At 34.7% G+C, this 19,076-nt stretch overlaps 1 protein-coding gene across 1 annotated transcript; it reads right to left on the bottom strand.

Moving 5' to 3' along the window:
• Nucleotides 1–235: 235 nt before the first annotated feature.
• On the bottom strand, nt 236–13,233 carry IBSP (integrin binding sialoprotein). The gene is made up of 7 exons (XM_019668081.1): nt 13,170–13,233; nt 10,729–10,796; nt 10,588–10,638; nt 10,414–10,491; nt 6,180–6,242; nt 1,877–2,038; nt 236–1,306 (listed from the first exon to the last, which is right to left on the bottom strand). The coding sequence occupies exons 2-7, from the start codon at nt 10,780–10,782 to the stop codon at nt 785–787; spliced, it is 930 nt and encodes a 309-aa protein (XP_019523626.1). The 5' UTR covers nt 10,783–10,796; nt 13,170–13,233; the 3' UTR covers nt 236–784.
• Nucleotides 13,234–19,076: the final 5,843 nt, after the last annotated feature.

The raw sequence follows: 19,076 nt of genomic DNA, 5'->3' as shown, positions 1-19,076 counted from the left end.
TGTTAAATCTGGCAACTCTAATAAAAGCCATTCATTCCACTGATGTATATGGCTGACCCTGCCCGCAGGTATGTCAAAATCTTAGTTATGTTGATTTATCCACAAGAAAATGTTCATCGTTCTTCTGAGTTTTATACCATAGTGGAAATAAGTTTTTAATCCTTTAGCTGAATTGTTCCCTGACTTGTCTCACATTTTTCCATTCTGAATCTTTCATTTTTCTTCAAATAACACATTTGAAGGATTGCATTTTTATTTGTGATAAAACCCATAGATAGAATATACATACAGGTCACATAAAAATACATGAGGATGATAATACAGGAGGATGATAATTAAACTATACAGTGTTGGATAGGTAGTGTAATTAAAGGGCTACACATTTATTGTATACAGTGTCATTAATGTCAATGAATCTCTTCTTAGAAGCACTTCTTGAACAAAGACTATGTTTTAGCAGTTAGTAATAGAGCAAATACTTAAAAAATACTATTTAGAGAACTGCAACCTCAAAACATTCACTCGAAGTCGATCTCATGAATTGGTTTACCACTTGATAAATGGCCCTGATTTACAATAACCTCTCAATAGCATACCAGGGGAAAGCAACACAAAGCCCATTCCTTGCAGAAGCAATTACAGAAAATCACTTTGGAACAGTAGCACCATTCCACATTATATTAATAATATGCACATATGTTATATTGCACCTTCCTGAGTTGAACTTTGAAAATTGTAGCCACATGAAGCACCAGAATGGATGAATTCATCCCAAGCTGGGCCTTCACTGGTGGTAGTAGTAATTTTGACCATCATAGCTATCATAGCTATGCCCTTTATAGTAGCTGTACTCATCATCATAGGCTCGGTAATTGTCCCCTCGAGGTTCCCCACGTTCATTTTCATAGACTTCATACCCATTGTCATATTCATTGGTGCCTGTTTGTTCATACTCCCCCTCATATTCACTGGTGGTGGTTTCTCCCAGAGGTGGGGGGGTGGTTTCATAAACCTCCTGTGGTAGAGTTGTAGGTTCGAACCTGCCATTGTCCTGTTCTCCAGCCACTGTGGTTCCTTCTGCATCAGGGACACTTTCTTCTTCCCCTTCTTCTTCTCCATTGTCTCCACCACTGCTGCCATTGCCATTTTCTACATCTGTGCTGTTGGTGCTGGTGCCATTTACGCCTTGCCCATTTTCATCCACTTCTGCTTCGTTTTCTTCATTTTCATTTTCTTCCTCTTCCTCCTCTTCTTCTTCTTCATCACTTTCCTCCTTTTTTGTAGCCATCTTTCCTGTATCTCCAGCCTGTAAGGAAAATTTTGAAAGAATCCAAATCTAGGCATGAGAAATGTAAAACAACGTTATACCTTCATCCAGCACAGGCTGTACTGATAGCCTTGTTCTAGATGTAATTCTGAATTGAAGCTAATTTAACTGACAAAAAAAAAAATGGGCGAGGTCTTTAAAAATCCAGAATTAATACCTCTGTCATTGCGCTTTGATGGAGAAAAATGTACCTGATAAATAAGCCTTCTCTGTGGGAGATGCTTTCTATAGCTTTACTACTCACTTTCTCTGTCTTGGAATCCTCTTCTCTGAAATGCAACGGCATCTCTCAGAACCTTTTATCCATTGCTAAGATGCTTGTCCTTAGTCTTCTGTTATAATGTAGAAAGTCAGTATAATAACGTGGGACGAGAACTTGCCTGGGAAAAGGTCTTTCCTTATTTGTACACAGGAAAATTGTGACTACTCTTGCTTGTTCCACGGGTTAAAGAAGATAATATAAACTACCCTGTATATAGTGTCAGGATAACCTTAGACTTCAGTGAAGAAATGAAAGCAGATTTAGCATTTTGGAAGAGGTATTATTACCTTGGGGAGTTGGATTGCAGCTAGACCTACAGTCCCTGTGTCAGGCGTGGTCTCCCCTCCATAGCCAGGTGTCGTAGCAGAAAGGGTGGAATTTTCAGCCTCAGATTCTTCATCTTCATTTTCATTAGACTCTTCATTGTTTGCTTCTTCATTTGAAGCCTCCTGGTAGAAATATCCAGAGAAAGAAAAGTTATTTTAGCCAGAAGACAACTCAAAATTTGGTGGAATCATGAACCATTGTTGGGGAAAAAAACTTTTATCCCTCAGCCAGCTCATCACCCAGTGTTCACAAATCTGCTTCTTGTTATGCCATTTGCACTTCTCACTTCTAACAACTCAACTCATAGTTATCCCATCCTGTTTACTTCTGTATAATGTGTTTCAGATATTCCTACATTCTATTTAACCAATTCAAAAATATTTGTGTAATAGTTTCTGTTTATCTTACTATCTGGTGTCACCTTACACAGGGCTTAGGCTCTTAACGTGTATCAATTAAAGTCTTATTAAGTAATTAAAATAATTTAATTTGACTAAATTAATGAAATTAAATTAAGGTTGATTAAAATAGTTTAAGTAATTAAAAGTAAAGTCTTATTAATAACTACTACAACATGGGGTAAATTAATTCTATTTGCTAACAAATAAACTGAGAACTTTATACCTTTTTAAAAAGTCTTTATAGATGCCCATAAGGTAGGATTATTGCTCTTACTCTTTAGAAAAGGAAAATGAGCTCAGAAAAGCTAAATAACTTGCTTAAGGTCTCATAATAAGTGATGAACTGTATCTTTCTAATTCAAAAAGCTGAGTCCTTTGTAATGTACCATGAAGTTGTTGATGATGATTAGGATTTATATGAATAGTCCACACTGCACCTAGGATATTTTTTTCAAAAGGGAATTTTTTTATAGAAACAAACTCCTTTCATTTATAGCATACCTTATTTACTACCAAAAAGAAGTAGATATATCTCATTTGTTTTCAAGTTTATTAATAGAAAAAATAACATATTTAATTCAAAATCTGTCTGCCAATATGTAAGCCAGTTCTGTGCCATATGCAATATTTAAAAGATGTCAGGCATTTGACACATAATCAATTTTTCTGTGCAATGAAGAAACTAAACACTTCAAGAAATCCTTAGTAATATGTTATTACATGATATGTTTTTTTAAAAATTACCACTCCTCAAATGAATGCTTATTATAATTTTTAATGTTTTAGTCTTTTTCCTTTACTCCATGTTGTTAGGCAATTGTTAATTGAGTTAATCTCACAATGTAGTTCATGGCTAATATTAAAAGTCAGGAATTCATGCATATAGAATTCATTTATTTTAAATGAGTCCTGGAGAATTGAATTCATTTTAATGCATTTTTAATGATACTGTGATGTTAAGATAACTTTAACTTGGAACCCTATATTTTAAAAGACTTGAAAACAAACAAAACCTGGATTTAGCCTGCCTTATTATTAAAACAAGTGAATAAAAATATTGTTTGTTTTATAAAATTTGTAAATTCCTCTGGTTCAATGAACTCTTGGAACTACTAGAGTCCACCCCAAAACAGTCTCCAAGCTAATTGAGCCAAATTCCCATAAACACCCTACTGCTTATTTATTTTTTCATGTTTATGCTTTACTCCAACAGAATAAATCTTTCAGGATTAGAAGAGGAAAGATCCTTAGAGAAGGAGAATATACAAGTTGGGTCCTTTACCCTCATTTCAGGTGAAAAATCTGAGCTCCAATGGAATAAATGACTTGTATGAAGTCCAATAGATAGCAGTTCATTAATGGCAGGGTCATGACTATAGGCCCAAACTTATAGATGTCTATGTTTTCTTCTACAACACCCTTCTTTTCCTAGATACTTTATTTAAGGATGTCCTGCTGCAGTGAGTTAAAAAGGAAAATAGGTCAGTGTGTTGACAAATATTTTATTGAATAGAAAAATTGGCAATAATTTGTGCTTTAAAAAGTATTACTAACCCACTAGAATGGCTAAAATGACTGAAAGAAAAAGTGTTAGTGAGAATGTAGAGCAACTGGAACCCTCATAGACCGACATTGTTATATCTGCTTTAGAAAACTGGTTTGTTGCATTTCTTCAGGTTGAACATATGCATAGCCTTTTGACTTAGAAATTTCACTTGTAGGTAAATTGGTCTCTAGAAATAAATCTTCACCAGAAGGAGTACTAGAATATTTACAACAGTACTCTTTGTTATAACCCAAACTTGGAAACTACTCAAATGCCCATCAACAGAAGAATAATTGTGGCCCATTCACATGAAATACTGACAATGAGGAGGAACAATTCACAATTACAGAACAATACAGATCAATCTCTGAAGTTGAGAGTGGAATAGACCACATACAAAAGAGTATATGCTGTATGATTCCATATATAATACACAAAAAGAGGCAAAAGCAATCTATCTGTTAGGAGTTAAAATAGTAATCGCTCTTGGGGGGGGGCATATTTAATGAATAGGATGGAGTCCAAAGCATGTGTTACTTTTTGATATGCGTGCTGGTTACACTTGCGTGTTCAGTTTCTGAAATTTCAATGACCTTATGATAATTGTGGTATATACTATATTATATTTCAATAAAGGTTTTATATTTGTTGAAGCTAAAACAGTTTAGGAGTGGAAAACTGTATGATCACCAAATAGAAAATATGCCTAAGCACCTTCTCATCCTGAGGACTCTTTATTTAACCTGAATTGCCAATGAAATCTTACAGAAGGAACAAGAGGTTGTAGAATCTCTTCAGAATGGAAAACTCTCAGGTGTAGTCATCCACTTTTCCATGATCATTTTTAATGAATGATTTTTAGAGCATTTATTCCTCTGAAGGTTTAAAACCAAACAACCAAATGTTTACTGGGTACCATGTATGTATATGAAACTGATAGGCAGTGTGAGGGGATACAGAAGATAGTACAGTACTGTTTCTCCCCAAGGAGGGATGAAACTTATGGACTCTAAGTCTCCTGGGTCATAGGGAGCTTGTAGGCGAGTTCTGGGAGAACCATAAATGTTTAGAGATTGTTAGCAAAATTTTGAATGTGTGTGATTTTTATCAGAGTCCTAAAGAAGTCTTAATCTTCCTCAACCCTCAACCACCATCACAACAAATGAAGAACCATTGTCAAAAGGGACATAATCTAATTGGGACATCTAGCTGGGCAAGGCAATTTTACAATCACTGTCCAGCACACAGTTGTAGTTGAATGAATTACCCCAGCTTAGTTCTTGGGTAAGATTACTATGTGGAATTACTACAGGCAAAATGTTGTGGGATTTAGTAGGTGGCATTTTCCCCGCTACTGGCTTGACATTCTTGTTAGGGCCTTCCTTTAAGCTATTAGTGAAATTCCAGTAAATTACGGTGTTGGAAGTGTTAATTTTATGGTTAAAAAAATTAAAATATGTAGTTATTTGTCACTTTTAAAGTTCTCACACCGTTTTGTTTTCAAGAGAGTAGACATTTGTCCATGATCCACTTTTGACTGTCATTGTGCATTCATAAATAGCACCTAAGAATACCTAAATTTAGAAGGTTCCTAAACCAGTGGATTGCTATAATTGGCAATCCAGGAAAATGTACCTAATTAGTATGTTTCCTCAGGCAGCAGTGTCAGTTATAAACATGTTAGCAGAATTTCCAGGATATATAGATGAATTTTAGGCCATGAATTACACTAATTTGTTGCAGTATATTGGAAGACATTTTTATATCTTGAGTACTTGCATTTTTGTAAAAACATGAATTTTATTATTAGACAAAAAGACATATGGAATTCCTAGTAAAAAGAACAACCTTACTTTGTGGGTCAAGAAAGGCAGATGAATCACAATAACACAATAGAGGATACAAGTTTGTTTTCATATACTACTACTTAGTAAACTAAGTTTAAGTTCAGTCCTTAAAACATTGCAGTGAGTTTAGAACTATTATGTACTTGTCTTTTAGCATCATACTCTATCCACATAAATATAAATAATACTTTCCTTTTTATCAGAATTTATACTTCTCCCACTTAAAACAGAGACACTTTTGGTTTGCATACCACATAGGTAACTTTAATCCCAAACTGCAATAGTGTTTTCAACAGGTCATTTTAGTTTATTCTAATTTAAACAGCATTTCACTTGTCCAAAATAGAAGACTGTGGGCAGCTGGTAAGCTGGCAATGGCTATTTGCTGAGCCCTGACTACAGTAGACTAGCTTCCTATTTGTTTTTGTGCTGCCTGGTTTGTTATGAAAAACCTACAGAAATTCCTTACCTCTTCCTCTTCTTCTTCTTCTGAGCTATCGCCATCTCCATTTTCTTCAGATGAGTCACTGCTCTGAAAAAAATAAACACATGAATTCATGCACATATGAATATGTAATTACATTTATATTTATTTACTTAGAAGAGTTCTCATGCTAATGTGGGAAAGATATGAGGAGATTGGGCACATATAAAATGAGGTTAGAGAGAAAAAGACATTTTGCAATGATCAAGATATACTGGGGGTGCCAAAAAAATGTATGCACATGACTTGTATTCATCTTTTGTTATTGGTATGTATTGAGTATTACAATTTTAACACAGTTTTTTCCTTTTTTAAAATGTGTATACATTTTTTTGGCACCCTCTATATACGAGATGCTCCATTTTCAACCTCAAAAGGACTGATAATATGTTGAAACACGTTGTATGTAAAAACTAACATAATGGCTCACAAAATTGCTTAACTCTGAGACAGCAAGAGGGTTATCTGGTCCTATTTCTTTGTTTTACAGAGGAGATATCTGAAGCCCAGAACTGTTGTGACTTCTCCAATCAGTTCAAGGTAAATCATGGGCTAAGTCATAGATCACATTGTTTTATTTTCTTTGCAAAATATGAATAAAATGATGATTAGGCTTATTATAAAAATTAAGTTGTTACTGGGTGATTCTCTTAACTAATGAGCTTTCCTGGTGAATTTAAATTAGAATTTTACTTGAAATTAAATTTGCACATAATTTTAATGTATTTCAATGTAATTAAAGCTAATCCTTAATATGTTTGTTTATATATATATATATATATATATATATATATATATATGGAAAATCAATTCATTTACTCATTTAGGAAATGTTTTAATACCATCCCTCTAAAAAACTCAATATTGAATGACAATAAATTAAACCAAGAAGTCTGTTATAAAAATATAATTAAGCTAATGAGCTTGCTACGTTTTAAAAGAAAATATAAATCTAAACATCTGCTTTTAGAGCCTTTAAGACAGTAGAGGAGATTCTTCATCTTTCTCGCAGTGATAATCCACATTGAATTTTGAATTTTCCTCCTTTTTCTGCAACCGCTCTTAATGGAAACAAGTATACAAATAGATACCCAGCTTAATATTCTGTCCTTTTCTACCCTGCAAATTTTCACTTTGATTCTCATGACCCCTTTAAGTTCCATGGGTCTTAGGAAATACAGCTGCAGAAGAACCTCAGGGTTAGAGATCAGATGTGAGGAAACAATCATGTCCCAGTCCTGCTCAGAGCCAACTTGTTGGGCTCATTCTTCAGGTGGCCACCCAAGGAAAGAGAACACTTGTCTCCTGTAGCCAAGAATAACCTCGAGTGGAAAAGAGAATAATTAACCTGCTCTTCCACTGGTATGACCTAACAAGTGTGCCCTCCCTAGCCCAGAGGGCGAATAAAGAATAATATTATATTTGAACTATTTTTATTTGTTAAATTATATAGAGAGAACAGCATATTTACACAGCATATTTTGTCTCAGTGGGAATGTTTAATCATTTTTCAAGCTTTCTCACGTCTAGCCTTCTTCCTACCCCAACCACACCACTCTTCAATTAATATCTGCAGTGAGAACAGATTTAAAACTGCATGAAATGCTTTGAAGCCTTGGTATTTTCTTATTTTATTTTCTTTCATTCATGCCTTATTACCAATTTTTCACTAAGTCCTACTGATTTTGTAGAAGTCTTTCATACAAACACACACACACACACACACACACACACACAGGGTGCCAAAAAAATGTATACACATTTTAAGAAAGGAAAAAACTGTATTAAAATTGTAATATTCAATATATACCAATAACAAGAGATGAATACAAGTCACATTTGACTTCTGCAAGGGGTGCTCAAATTAGTTACCATCTGCATAATTTTAAAACAGTTTTTACCTTTCTTAAAATGTGTATACATTTTTTGGGCATCCTTAGTATATTTTCCATTACTCCTTCTAATTTCTATCACTCCAGTTATTCAATCGCTGGCCACTATACATTACAGGCATTATACTGAGAATGAGGGTCATAGCAAGAGGTGAGGCTGGAAATGTGGACAGTTTCCCTGTATCAAGCACTGTGATAGCAGAGATGAGTTCAATAAAAAAAAATACCGTATTTCCTCATGTATAAGATGCACTCTTTTTCGAAAAATTTGGGGTCTAAATACTGGGTGCGTCTTATACAGTGGTTGTATGAGAGCAAAAAACAAGTGCAAAAAAAGCGGGAAATACAAGTAAAAAAAATCTACAACCACTGTATAAGACGCACCCAGTTTTTAGACCCCAAATTTCTCAAAAAATGGTGTGTTTTATACATGGGGAAATATGGTAAAATAAATTTCCTACCCTCTAAGAGTTTACACACTAGTCAAATATCATTTGAATCATAAAAAAGCAATTTCCTCAATTAAAAATGCTTAAGGTGTTAAGCTTATTTATACTTCCACTTCTATAGTCACACATATATGCTATGGGCTATGGCAGACTGTTGATAGCTTGGGAGGCAATGTAAGGCACTTCAGGTGAGTTGATATTTTAGAAATGATTATATATAAATACAGATTTGTTTGAATAAAGCATGAATTTCAAAGGCAATACAGCTTAATCCCCTTTGGGGTGACAATCTGGGCACTAAATACTTAGTAGACTTAAGAGAATAAATAATAAGGAGCTATGAAAACCATGTAAGTAGACATATAAGGGAAAAAGTCCTGGAAATTAAACTTTGCAAAATAGGAGACTAGATAAATATTAAGTCAGATTGTTATATTGGGAGACATAGTTTATTGGATTCTTTATTAAAACAACTATCTTATGAATTCTACATTAATTGAGATGGGCCTATTTGCATATAACTTGTGGAAATTTTGTATATTAAAGATCTACTTAAACATCTATGAACTTGGAGTCTATCCATAATGAAAAGTAAAAACTTTCCTAATATCTTTTCACTATGGACATTTTAATTGGACCACACATATACATCCCTAAAAATTTCTAGGTGGGAATATTTCTAAGTACCTGATATTTTAGAAAAGTTGAGAAGGTAGTCAGAAACTTAAATTTATTATCATTGCCATTTTATTTAAGAAAGAAAACAAAGCAAACTTTCAAATGAACAATGTTTGCTTATGGCCTCAAGTGAACCAAAGAATGGAAGACAATTCTGAAAACCCACAAGTATTGTATCATTTGTGCTCATATTTCTGTGACCACACACATTCCCCATAATTATTATGGTGCTAGAAATACTTTCAAATTATCATTTCCTATCATTGTATGAGTTAGAGATGGGTTAACCCAACATATGGTAGAGTGCTATGCCAAGCTGCTGTGCTGAGACATTGTTTTCAGTATCCTGACTGCTTTTAATGTCTCAGGATTCCTGGATCAAGTGGTGCATAATTGGTGCCCTAAACCCAAACTCTATAGGAATAAAAATAGCATAACGCTGGATTGTTTTATATTTAAAATCAACACCACACCCTCCAGTTTTCAAAGGTCCTCTTCACAGGTAACCCTAAAAAAAACCAGATGCTTTTATTTTTAGTGCTGAGTTAGTTTCCTTTTTGTTTTCAAATTTTAAGAATGTTTTGTTTTTCTTGCCAGCATTTTAGTTTACTTCACAAATTTCTCTCTTTTCTCTGCAGTTCTTAAACCACATTTCCATGATAATTATGCTCCAATGTATGACATATTTATTTGCTCTAGTGACCTACACAGGTCAAAGTTTCAGAAAATCTTCAGCAGTCACCATTAATTATCAAGAATGTGTGGTTTTTTTTAATAGCCTCTACTGTTTATAAAGTCAATTTTTTTTCCTACCAAATAAAGGACTCTGAGTTATTGCTGTATGATAGTATTGAATCAACTATAACATAACAATTAATGGCCTTATCATTGACTTAATTGTCAGCAATTGATAAAATTGTCCACTTTTGTCAATGAGCTACCTGAACTTAATGTGCCTATGTATTTGCTTTTATTATATCATTTTTAACTGGGCCTGAATGATTTTACTCCGTGTATATATTTCTGCTTTAAAAAAGAACTTAGGAATAGATTTTATTTTATTATATTAAAAACAAACTTTGTGTAATAAGTGGTCTTTTGGCTGAACTTTGGTGAGAGTTGAATTTAGGTGTTTTGTAGTTAAATCCAATTCCCTTTAAATTGTGAAGGGTGAGAAGGAAAATTAATTTTTATACTTACCTGAACTGGAAATCGTTTTACAGGAGGATAAAAGTAGGCATGCTTGTAAAGGTAGTATCGTGGTCTGTACTTAAAGACCTGCAAAAACAAAGTAAATGGTATATTCATGTTTAATGTGCAACAAATATAGAGTAAAGTGTAGTCAGGCCAAGGAAGTATGCGAAAATTAATTACCCCATTTTCTTCAGAATCCTCTAATTTGGCTCTTCGGTGAAAATTTTTCATCTGTTTAAAAAAACATTTAATTATTACATATCTGCTCTTTCACATAAATAGACAAAAGTGGAAATAACAGGTTTTTAATAAAAAACTTACCGAGAAAGCACAAGCCATTCCCAAAATGCTGAGCAAAATTAAAGCAGTCTTCATTTTGGTGATTGCTTCTGGAATTAATGAAGTGGTAAAGTTAAAAAATATTAAGACTAAGAGTGTAACTTTTTTGCTCATGTTAGATGAAGTATTTAATTTATTTTTATTTCTGTCCATCTATAGTTTTAACTAATTAAGACCAAATTTCTGCTTTTGTTTTAAAATTGTTCCTTCTATTTAAGTGACAGAAGACTGACTTTACCCACCTGTTTAAATAATCTTGAATTCCATATTTGATCTTAACCTATCTGCTGTGATCTGTGTCACTGGAAGACCATTTCATCGCTGCAAAGGGTTTCAATGCTTAGCATACTTCACAATGGGGCTAGGAGGCCTCCTAATATCATTGACATAGGAATATCAGCCAAGTGAATTGAATTGTTAGTGTAGTGATGCGACCTGTTTTTTTGCTTAACAAACTAAGCAAAATTGAATACATTTAAATGATTGCTTTTATGCCAATCAATGATCCTACAGGCATTTCCAGCTTCTAAATAGCTTTTGAACTAATCGGTCATTTATAAAATGGAGACTACGAGCCATTTTCTTATGAATATCCTAAAATACTTGGTATTGTTTTTTTATGTGTGTGAACTGATCCATAATATGTGAAATACTATTTTTTTAGCGTGCTGTACTGAACAGCCATGTCTAACTAAGGATGATTCTATGAGAAGAATTCATCAGTTTCACCTTGGGATATCAGGGAAAAATGTCCTCAAGTTAGATTTTTCTCCAGCTCTATTTAAGCTTTCCGTCACTAGAGTGGAAAATGCCATGGGGTGGATCAGGGGATTTCCGGGGTCAGGGAGGAGTTAAAGATGCAACTCTCAGAGTGGGAATTGTTCTCGAACAGTGTTGGGTGTGCAGCCATGCAAAGATCTGAGTTCCACATAGATTCCTCGTAGGTAAAAGGAGAGAGAGCGTGAGATCCTATCCAATTTGATTGGATTTGATAAAATCCAGTTTAATAGAGGTTGGGTTAAAATTAGCTGACAGCCTACTAACACCCACCCATTTGCACTGATACATGCATTTAACCGAGAGTGCTTTCTCATACAGAGTGGCAGCTTTGGCAATATTTTAGAAGCAATATGTAATGGTGATGGCAATTTTCCCATTAACACACTTGGAAAAGTAATATTTAAAATGTATAAAACCCATGTCATATACTGTACCCTGAAGGTTGATTTTGTGTTTTGTCATCATTAGCCAAGATTTATTTCATCCTGAGTATCTGACACTAAAATAAACATTACGCAGAGTAAGGCTTGAGGCCTGGAGAGGCTGTCTTGGGTCATAAGTCACACTCTATTTATGGCAGAGTGGTTCTTTTGATTTTGGTGCCTACACACTTCCTCATATTCCTCTCTACTTAGTAAAGTTCTTGATGGCCACAGGAAGATCATAAAGAGGCTTTGCCCCTGAGGGAAGCCCATGTGTTTTAGAAGTTTTCTTTGCTTTTGGGATGCTCTGAATAATACTTTGAACTTTGCCATCCTTGATGGAGCCCACCTATAAACAGAAGATTGTTGCACTGCAGCTTCATGGAAAAGAGTTGGAATAGTTATAGTATCTTACAGAGCTTAAAAACTTAAATACAGGGAACTGTAGAAAGAGTTTTGATTACATAAATTTCTCATAACAAACCATAAAAACAACTAGATAAAAACATAGCAGGTATAATATAAAAAGAACCAAGCAATTCATGTAGGCAGTAATTGGCTGCCTACGTAAATCTCATTTTATTTATTTTGTGATTCAGCAAAAGCAAAGACCTCTATAGTGACCTTTAATAACCCAGACAATGATTTAAACATTCTTAAAGGATAGTTTTAGGAAGCTAATTACAAATTTTCATTGAAAATATGATAAACCACCAACATTATTTCTCTGGTACTATATACTTTCCCATACTGATTTTAGAGCTATAAAATATTAACACTTTGAAACTGAATATACGTCATATTAAAAAGATATTGTATGTAATTGAATCACAGATTAGGCATAATTTATGGAGAAACCTGCATACATCAAAGCAGAGTTGCAAATGCAAAATAGTATTTCAGTCAGGTTATCTGAGTGCAGCAGAATGAAAAAAGAAAGAGTTATTTATGAAGTGAAGAGATAGAAAGTAGAAAGCATATTTTCTAGTTTATGTGCATAATATTAAGAACTTACTTGCTTAGGTTAATAAGCTTAGTTTGGGGGGAAGAATCTAAAAATCTGAGGTGCTAGTTTAATGATAAACAAATGCTAAATTACATAGCCATTCTATACAGTGCAATAATATCAACATTTAAATAACAAATTTAAAGTGAAGTCCAGAGATGTAAAACGTGGGGTGTTTGATTTTAAGATAATGAAGTTGTCATATTAAATCTTACCCTTTTGCAGTCCTGAAATGAGGAGGCAGGCTCAAAGGAGTGAGGGACACAGATTGAATATTTCCTCTGCTCTCTCACTCACTCATTCACTTGCTCTTGCCGGCTATAAACTCTTCTTTGCCTTCCAACAGCCAATCACTGTCATGGTAAAGGTGATGTCAGAATGTGGATTCTCACCAAAAAATCCCCAAACATCAACACTTTTTCAAGACACAGGCTTATTTGAATAAACATGAAACATAGTCCTTTTGCCAAGAGGTTTGCATTGTGGAATTTAATTGAAGGTTTAAGATGAAGATGAATAGTTTGAGTTCTGAATATATATAATATGCTGGATTTGAATTAAAATAAGTAGCAAAAGATTTAACCATTTAAAAATGTCATAATTTTACAAGCATTCACTATATTGAAAGGAAGGAAAACTTACTGTCATTAGATGCAGTCCTGCATTATTAGTTTAGTAAAAAAATATATAAACTAAATAATAAAGGAGAGGAGCTGATGAACACTTAATATTTTAATATCAATTATTTTAAATTTTTCCTGAAATATGCTTCAGTGCCTGAAAAGTTAAAATTAATATAATTAAATGTTAAGATTTATAAGATATATTTGCTAAAACACATCACTGAGTATAAAAGTCAGAACTTTTGAGGACCATGCTGAGAGGAAGGTTTCATTTTTTTTGTTTTGTAAAATAAACCTCTTTAGAGTATCTATTTATATGGTCCCTTCCTGCAGTGCAGGTGATGTCACCTCATTTTATTTTCTAGTGCTTCTGTATACCTCTATTCTGTTTATCTTCATATTTAATTTTTTCTTTATGTGTATAGGTAATAGGATTAGAGCTGCCAAGTGTCATCTGTTATTGAAATGATTCAGAAAAACCAAGCCCACAAGAGGTTTATTGATAAACTAAAGTGCTATTTTTTTTAATTAGCAAAGGAAAAATTTAGCTGAATAGCTTGCATGTTCTCCTTGTCCAGGAATTTTATTCTTCCCCCAGTTGTGACGTCTACCTGAGACACCAAAAATTAATAAATATTATTTTTAAATGTGTGTGCCAGTTACCTTGTTAGATGTTTGAAATAAACCATGTTTTTACTCCAGGAAAGTTGCCTAGAAAATATATAGACTCATAAAAAGAGAATTTGGATAGGCCCTTTTGATTCAGTTTAACCCTATCAATTTAGATCAGTTTACCAAACTTTGAATTATTGAGCTTTCCATTCATTGTCCTGAACAAGGACATAGAGAGCCAAATATAAGAAAGCTCTGGTTCCTGCCTGTAAAAACTTCAGTTGTGTACAGAGACAGACATACAGCTTTAGGACACAGCAATCAAAATACATACAAGGTTAGGAGGTGCGGCAGACATAGGGAGGTTTAATCCTAAATGACAAAAGAGCAGTGGATCTGGGCCCGGACATGAGACTAGGAATTTGCTAGGTTATCAGTAGGGAAGAGGTTATCAAGAAGGAAGAGAAAAGCACCCTTGGGAATGGATTTAAAAGACACAGAAATGTATGAACAACATAATGACACCATCTAGTATTTGCTGAGTTCTCTCGTGCTAGTTCTTCATTTGGGCTATTTCACTCATCTTTCACACACACAGAAAACAAGTCCGTGAAATTATTCCCATTCTACAGGTGAGGTTAAGTAAGGCACAGTAGTGGTAAGTATGCCCTCGATTGCATGGCTAGTAAATGGGGGAATCTAGGGATCAAAGTCAAGTCTGTCTAATTCTAGAGCCTACTTTTAATCCCTATATATCCTTGCTGGCATATTCATAAAACTTCAATGAATCAATAGATTGGAATAGAGTAAGTGGAAGTAGTGACAAATGAGAGTGATTGGATAGACAAAGACTGCAAGATGGATGGGGCTGTAGGTTGCACTAAGGAGTATGGACTCCATCATGGAAATGAGAGAATACCAAAGGGTCAAAGCAGAAAAATAACATACTTAGATTTGCAGTTTGAAAAAAACCTTTTGTTGATAAGGCAGAGCTGGGTTGAAGAAGCAAGATTGTTATGGAGAAGAGCTTCCAAAAGCTATTTTAGTGGCCCAGGAAAGCAATGATAAACACCTGAACTAAAGCAGCAACAGTGGGGACTGAAAGGATAGAACAAATTAGAGAGATGTTAAATAGATAAAATGAAAAACACTAAGTAGAAGTAAGGGAAGTAGAGAATCCTAGGATGACTTATGGCTTGGGCAATTTTGTGAGTGCTGGGACCTGGGATCATATCTCATGCAATATCTCATGCAGAGTAACTGGTATATCATCATCACTCAGCATGTTGTTAACAGTATATGATGTAATGAAAGTAGAGAACTGACTGGGTTTTTTTTCCTGATTCTACACCATGTGAACCACTGAACCATCCTGGGGCTTCAATTCAATCCATTTTTAAAAAATAAGACAGTTTTCACACCATCCTCCGCACCCCCCCCTCCCCCAGCTATTGTGTGCCGCCCATCACCTGTGAAACAATATTTTTATTTTTATTTTTTTAGCTGAGTCATCCTGCCACCTGTTGGCAGCTCAGCAGCAAATCAGCTCAGGCCAGGCATCGAACCGCTGTTGCTCAGAGCTCACACTCTTGCATGAGCTCTTAACCAACTGAGCCACTTGGCCGGCCCTGAAACATTCTTGTAAAATAATCAAACTTGAATCTGCTGAAGTCTTTACATCTACTAGGTTAGAGGAAGTACAGAGAATAGAAGAATGTATAAAAGGACACCACTGAATGCACTCAGCAAAATCCAGAATGTGGGAAACTTTATAAGACATAATACCCGGCTTCTATTTTAGCAGGAAAAAAAATTTTTTTAAGGAGGGAACAATAGATTAAAAGGACTTCAGAGGCATATCTAGGGAAATTATGAAACAATTGAAAGAACATTTCAGGCTGACCAGATATTTTATTGTATGAAGAAATTATTATTAATTTTGTAGGTGTGGTGATATTATGTTTTTAAAAAGAATTCTTACCTTTTAGAGATTCATACTAAAATATGTATGGATGAAAAAGTTATCTGGGGATGGGTATAAAGATGAAACAAGGTTGGCCATAAATTGATAATCATTCAATTGGTGATATGTCAATGGGGATTCATGATACTATTTTCTTTATACTTTTATATGTTTAATAGTTTATAAACAGTTTTTTAATGGAAAATGGAAATGATTGAACTAAGTGATCTGTAAGACTTTTTCAATTTTTAATATTCTATAATCCCTTATTTTCAACAAATTATTTAAGCCTGATATATCCTTTCCAATAGCCCTCCAGCTAATCCAGTCAAGCTCTCCTAGTGCTAGAGAAAAAAAACCTAAAATAACAAAAACACAGGTCCTTACTAATTCTGCTTTTTCTATAATCAGGGGTGTCTCAACAACACTTTTTGTTGGTATCTCGTTATCATAATAGTCTTTGTTGTTTTGTTTTGAATTTGAAGCTTATTATTTTGAATTGACTCTCTTAGATGGCATATGAACACACATTCACCTCACTGACATATCACAACCAAGTTGCACTGTGATGAGTCACTTCTGAGAACTCACACTTGTGATGTATTCCTCTTTCTTACCGGACACACATATATACTCAGTTGTCAAATTCTGTTAACACCACCTCCACAGTTTCTTTGGAATCCAACCTTATCCCTCCTTTCTTGTCAAGTCCTCATTACTTCTTGCCATGTTAGAATAGTAATATTATAATGTGGGCATGTTGACTATTTCCTTCTAAACAATTCTGTGGTCAAGAGATTTAGAATCGAAGATTGAGGTGACATTCTGGTGCTGTCTCTCAATAGCTTTTGACTTTGGGTAAAACTGTCTCAACCTAAAATGTCTGACTTCAGCTTTCCTTTCCAATATCATTTATTACTTCTTGCCTGCTAAAATACATTTCAAGATGCTCTATATAAGACTCATGAATAGCCAAGTTTAAATGTAGATAAATACTTTGCAGCTCTTACTTGAAAGCTCAATAACCTAGAATTTTTCTGGAACAAATGACAACATTTCCTCCCCTCCATCAGAAAAATGCTAAAATTTTGGTTGTGCCAGCATTCTGTTTATTACTAACCCTCTTTACTGTTCCTTCCATATCTTCTACATCCACTTGTCTATCTGAAACCAAAGGTAGGATCTAGTTTGGGGACCAACCCTCACCTCTACAGTATTCTCCTGAGTTGTCTCACCATCAGCCTGGTTGCTCTTTGATAACTCCATCTCTGGAAACCTTTTCTAGCCAGTCTCAGGTTTTGTACACCTTTAACAATCCGAGTTCCAGCATGCATTCTGCTTTTCATCCAAGCTTACTTGTTGAATATTTGCCTAGTTTTCCCATCAGCAAGTCTGTGGATCTAGAAATTTATATAATCAGCCAATTGCTGTTGCTTATTAAGCTCTTGTAAGCCTGGGTGGTAGAGGATCCAAGAGACAGATTTATTTTTTCCCCAGAATTTATAATCTAGTCAAGTTCTCTCTCCTCTCTTCCTTCCCAGGCCTCTCCTGTTTATGTAAAAGTCAAGTAATGCTTTTTCTAACCATACCCAATTTCCCAGCAAAACCTTCATGTTTCCATAGCCAGAAATAACAAATACCAAACTTGTAACTAATATAAATTCTTATTTAAGAACCATCATGTTCCCTTCCTATAATATTGTGTCCTCGTGTGGTAGTGGTGGTGGATGTATGTCCATGTCATCTGTTTTTTATTGTGAGTTTCTGGAGGGCAAGGACTGTATCTATTTAAATTGCTGTATATAGACTCAGGGAAACCACATCTATAGTTATTTACTTGAGATTGGAAGTTCTCATAGAATCTAACATCAGGTGAATATTAGTGAGATGTATCAATTGATATATATTTTGTTTGTTTGTTTTGTTTTGTTTTGTTTTGTTTGCTCTTTCTAAAAGAGAAGGCAAAGGTGAACATACAGTGCTATTAGATAGTAGATCTAAGGGCAGAGTACTTACAGACTATTCTCTGTGAAGTGGTTCTGGTCTCAAAGGGAAAGGTCCTGAATTTTTTTTTGAATAAAGATTTGGAAGGGGTGAATGAAAGTTAAATATGGTTGGATTGCTATAAACTTCCCAGGTACTTTCTCTCTCTATCATCTACTTCACCCTATTGGTTTTCTTTCAATGGTGTTTAATTTTTCAAGTCCCTCTCATAAAACAAACGAAAACCCTCCTTCATCCATACACATTCCTACCTAGCTACTCATATATTTCTCTCTTCGTATTCATTGCCAAGTTTCTTGAGCGTTGTCAACATTTAATGACCCAATTTCTTCACCTTCTACTCACATCTCAACCCATTGCCATATGGCCTTGGTCCCCACAACTCTATAGCAACTTGTCTCAGAAAGGTTACCAATGAGTTCATTCTGGTTAACTGATGAGTCCTTGTTTGTTAACTGTAATGAGCACTTTTCAGTCACTTTCTTAGGTGGTATCAATGGCAGTTGATGCCATGGACTGTTTCCTCCTCTTTCAAAGGCTCTACCTACCTGCCACATGCATGGTACTACTTTCTCTGGTTTTTTCTTCTCTCCCTGCCTGCTGTTTCTCAACTGCTCTGATGTGCTACTCGTTCTCCAGCTGTTTTTTAGATGTTTATGTTCTCAAGGTTCTGTACTTCTTGTTTTCCAGAGACTCTTTGGATGATCTTTTATTCCCATGACTTCACTTTCCCATCCATTTTTTTAAAAATATGGATTTTCCTCCCACACTTCAGGGTTGTACATCAAACTTATAATGGGAATCTCCATCTGGAAGTTCCAAAATTATCTCAAATTCCCAACTGCCCTTTCCTCTCCTCCTCCTCCTTCTCTTCCTTCCCTTCCTCTTCCTCCTCCTCCTCCTCCCTCCTCCTTCTCCTC

Source organism: Hipposideros armiger, unplaced genomic scaffold (genome assembly GCF_001890085.2).
Source record: "Hipposideros armiger isolate ML-2016 unplaced genomic scaffold, ASM189008v1 scaffold_515, whole genome shotgun sequence".
In the NCBI taxonomy this organism is placed as follows: Eukaryota; Metazoa; Chordata; class Mammalia; order Chiroptera; family Hipposideridae; genus Hipposideros; species Hipposideros armiger.
Note: the sequence above shows the minus strand (reverse complement) of the source record. Positions and strands in the feature narration are given on the sequence as shown.

What these genes read in the sequence shown, in the direction of transcription:
- IBSP (XM_019668081.1), bottom strand. Translation starts at nt 10,782, where the DNA reads ATGAAGACTGCTTTAATTTTGCTCAGCATTTTGGGAATGGCTTGTGCT. An exon ending in TAAAACGATTTCCAGTTCAG is followed by an intron (nt 6,243 to 10,413) that starts GTAAGTATAAAA and finishes TATTTTTTTCAG; the next exon opens with AGCAGTGACTCATCTGAAGA. An exon ending in CTGCAATCCAACTCCCCAAG is followed by an intron (nt 1,307 to 1,876) that starts GTAATAATACCT and finishes TTTTCCTTACAG; the next exon opens with GCTGGAGATACAGGAAAGAT.